The sequence below is a fragment of the Haemaphysalis longicornis genome, unplaced genomic scaffold, assembly GCF_048455015.1.
Source record: "Haemaphysalis longicornis isolate Haplotype H1 unplaced genomic scaffold, Haemaphysalis longicornis Haplotype H1 scaffold_9, whole genome shotgun sequence".
NCBI classification, from domain to species: domain Eukaryota; kingdom Metazoa; phylum Arthropoda; class Arachnida; order Ixodida; family Ixodidae; genus Haemaphysalis; species Haemaphysalis longicornis.
Window position 1 is genome coordinate 51,711,580 of NW_027526460.1, and position 3,832 is coordinate 51,715,411.

Consider the following 3,832-nt stretch of genomic DNA (forward strand, 5'->3'; position numbering starts at 1 on the left):
CGTTACTGTGAGTGGTCTGTATGACTCAATACTGGCTTTGTCTCCTCTGCCTTTATATATTAAATTCATCCTACTTTCTAACCAGTCCTCTGGTACTTGTTTGGTTTCTATTACCTTATCTATTGCCCTCATAAACGATTCCTTACTTTTAGGTCCAAGTAGGTTTATCAGTTGCATTGGTATTCCGTCCGGGCCCACTGCTGTCTGAGGGGAAACCTTTTGCTCTGCTTTTTTCCAATCAAGGTTGCTCAAACTTATTTCCCTTTCCGCAGTCTTTTGTGGCGCTGATGTTATCGGTGCATGTTTCCCTACCACTATTATCCTAAACTTCTCACTAATCACTCGATGAATATGCGCCATAGGCACCGCTTAGCAACAACCACTTCCAGTGCTTTCTCGTATTTGCGGTATCTCTTTTTATATGGCACCTGTTTCTGCAGAAACAGTGCGCGAACAGAATGGGAAGAATGTGGAAGACAAAACATGATGTGCTCTGCAACAACGAACATTTTGTTTGCTATTTATTGTCAAAATAATTAAACAAGCAAAGCTGGAATATAATGCGGCAGTACAACTGAAGTTGGACTCTATTGCCTTTCCTGCAAATACCGATTGCTCAATTCCTGAGGGCCTACCCTCCTACTGTATACTGTACTAATATCTGCATCACTTTTCTCTCCTCCATACATTAGATACGATTTGTATTTATTTATTTATTTATTTATTTATTTATTTATTTATTTATTTATTTATTTATTTATTTATTTATTTATTTTTTATTTATTTATTTATTTATTTATTTATTTATTTATTTATTTATTTATTTATTTATTTATTTACCCTCAAGGCCCGAGTGCATCAAAGAGTGGAGTAGGTATGTACCACGGTGGAGGAATATTCCTCCACCGTGGTATGTACTAAATACCAGTAGAGCAATGCAGCAACCGCAAAAGTGCAATGAAGTAACGTTCCCTGATACAGGGTATGAACTAAAGGATACTTACAAATGAAATTAGTGACATCAAATTGAAACAAACACCATCATGTATATATGAACAATGTCATGAGAAAGGCAGCTTGCAGAACGATGCAAGTCTGATGTGACAGCAGAGCTGTGTTCGTCTCACTGAGCTAATCTCGACGAGCGCCATGCAAGTCACTGAGAACCATATACCTTGTGTATATATATGGCACGCGTCTACAGAACAGCAAATCAAACGCGTCGTAAAGTATATAAGTACTTCATTTGTTTCGCGTCAGCAGAGCAGCAAATCAAACGCGTAGTAAAGTATATAAGTACTTCATTTGTATAGCCCTCTTCAGTCCTCGTGTACTTCATTGTCCGCCGCCGCAAAGTCTTCGTCGAGCGCTCCGTCGCCGTTGTAGACCTGCACTACATTATTCTTCTTCTACTTCATCTTCCGGGCGATTGCATCATGGCCTGGCAGTGCGGCGTGCTTCCTGATAAACCGTCTCTTCTCCGGGCGTCCGGATCTTCTTTGGTCTACCCACCCCCCATCTGCGCGGTACCGAGGCGGAGAGACTTCTGCAGCAGCCGCCGCGGCCGTTCCGAAATTTATGAGCGCTTGTGGTTGCCTCTAGCAACGCGGAGCGAGTGACGGCAGGAACAGACGACAGTCATTGTAGTGGCGAGGCTGTTTGCTCATTCGCTCGTAATTATATGCGCTTTCTTCATTCGAAAGCGTAAGTTTCTTATTTACGGTTTTGTCCCTCCCTACACTCGACTCCTGTCCAATCCCCCACGTTGTTACGTGCCCCCAGCTTAAACTGTTAAAATGAGTCCTGAAAACACTTGGTATGAGCGGATGGAATGCCTACTTTGTAACGATGCTGCACGGCAACCTTAGCCAAACTTGAAGAAAATAAAATAGGAAATAAACTAAATAACACATTTCTCGTATTTCGCGAAAATATTTTGTCAAGTAACCTTCAAGTTTGGCCTCACAACACGGCAAGCCACGGCATGAGTGCCTGTTGGCAACGTTTACTTCAGAACGTGAAGACAGGCCTAACGTGGGGTCGTCGCATGCCCCTGTCGACCCTGCCTTTGCTTCCCTTAGCGCGAGCGAGGTACAAGCTAGATGACACGGACGGCTCCCTCCTCGAAAGTGGCTTCATAAATAAGGCTTCCAAAACAGGCTTCAGAAGTTCCCGGCGAAATGAGCACAGACAATGTTACTTGCGCACTGCAAAATAAGACTCAAGGCTAGGCACGGCAAAAGAGATTGGAATAAAGATTGTAATGCTAATACCTACCATAAAGAACACAAAAGGCTCCAGAAAATATTTGACGCATATATAGACAATAGGTGAGGAAGGAAAATATTCAATGGTTTGCGGCCTGTCTGCATATTTCTGGAGGAACAGCAGCAAAGCGGAGCACTGAACAAGCACATAACCTAAGCCGTCAAATTGTGGCAAGGATGTGCCCAATTGGCGAAAGTACTGTTATCACGACGAGTCATTGCGGTAGAGATCAGCGCCACTGAGATTCTCTGGTAAGCGTATGCAGTCATGGCGGAGCTCAGCCTCGGTATGATGATCTGGCACGTCCAAGCTGCTCAGCGGTGCAGTGGCGGTAGTTTTTGCGGCCACACAATATCAAATTGACTCCCCCCAAACTCAATACTTCCCCGAAGTATCTGTCCTCCATGATACACTTATCGCATCTTCAAGACTGCCCCCGCAAGTCTGGCCTTGACTCCCAACTCGTTTTACCTCCAAGTCATTTGCCACGTTTTGCAGGCCTCCCCAGAGACTGGAGCAGCTCGGCAGAATGCACTTTATGTCGTAGATTGCCGGGAAGTACATTAGAAGCAGTTCGAAGAACTCCGTCCTCTTCTACGGTGAATTCTGCCCCGTCAGTACCTTAACTGCGTCGCCGAAATCGTATGTTCCGCAGAAGACGAGAATATCACGTTGTCGAAGAGGACAATTCCGGGTGTCATAGACCACTCAACGAACTCGTTCAAGTCGATCCCATCTCCTTTGCGCATGTCCTTTGCATAGACGCCAACCTCGAGGCTACACTTGGAATTGAACTCCCACGTGGAGTAGTCCGGCTCTGGCCGGCCGTTTTTGTTTTGCAAACTAAAGCTGAGCTGGATGAGCTTCATCAGGTTTACGTTGCCCGGTACCAACGAGTGTTGGTAAACCGACGGCTGGAGCTCAGGGTCCGCAGGCCTCACCAGAACACCGGGGAACTCCGTGACCACCGCAATGTAGTTGTACTTCTGTACGGGGTGCATGATGGCGCCGAACTCTTCGTTTAGGTTCCAGGCCCATGCCTCTCGAATGGTGCTGGGTCCCGTCAGAGCTCTCGCCCCATTGTTCACGTCGTTGTACCAGGGAGCGCTGAGTACGAAGATGGTGCGGTGCATGACGAATGCGCGCCGTCCTCGAACTGTTCCGTGGAAGCAGTGGCTCCTGTGCGTGCGACTGACACCGTCGTCTTCTTCTAGCTCTGGATGAGCTGATGATAATGATGGTGGTGATGGCTGTGATACCCTTGAAGTTTTGGTACGTAAGGAGGATTGGCCAGGGCTAAAGCATTGACTATGCCCCCGTTGGAGCTTATAAAAAGGGAGAATAAATCATGCACCCCTCCGTCGAACGACTGCGATGGTTTGAACGTGAAGCTTTTTTGTCACGGAGCGCCAATCCACTTGAGATAGCCTTATTACGTACGCGGCTATCACCGCGCACTACCGCCTCATCCGTTCTCTCACTTTCTACAACGGAAGAACGATTGCGGCGGCTTCTTCAAACTAATGCCCTTCGGTGTCACACACACCTTCATCGCATATACCCT

The 3,832-nt window shown here is 46.4% G+C and overlaps 1 protein-coding gene across 1 annotated transcript; it reads right to left on the minus strand.

Moving 5' to 3' along the window:
• Positions 1-2,882: 2,882 nt before the first annotated feature.
• On the minus strand, positions 2,883-3,401 carry LOC144153180 (CCR4-NOT transcription complex subunit 7-like). Its single transcript, XM_077684830.1, has one exon. It carries the CDS (start codon positions 3,399-3,401, stop codon positions 2,883-2,885), a length of 519 nt encoding a protein of 172 aa, XP_077540956.1.
• Between the last annotated feature and the right edge of the window lie 431 nt (positions 3,402-3,832).

What these genes read in the sequence shown, in the direction of transcription:
- LOC144153180 (XM_077684830.1), bottom strand. Translation starts at nt 3,401, where the DNA reads ATGCACCGCACCATCTTCGTACTCAGCGCTCCCTGGTACAACGACGTG.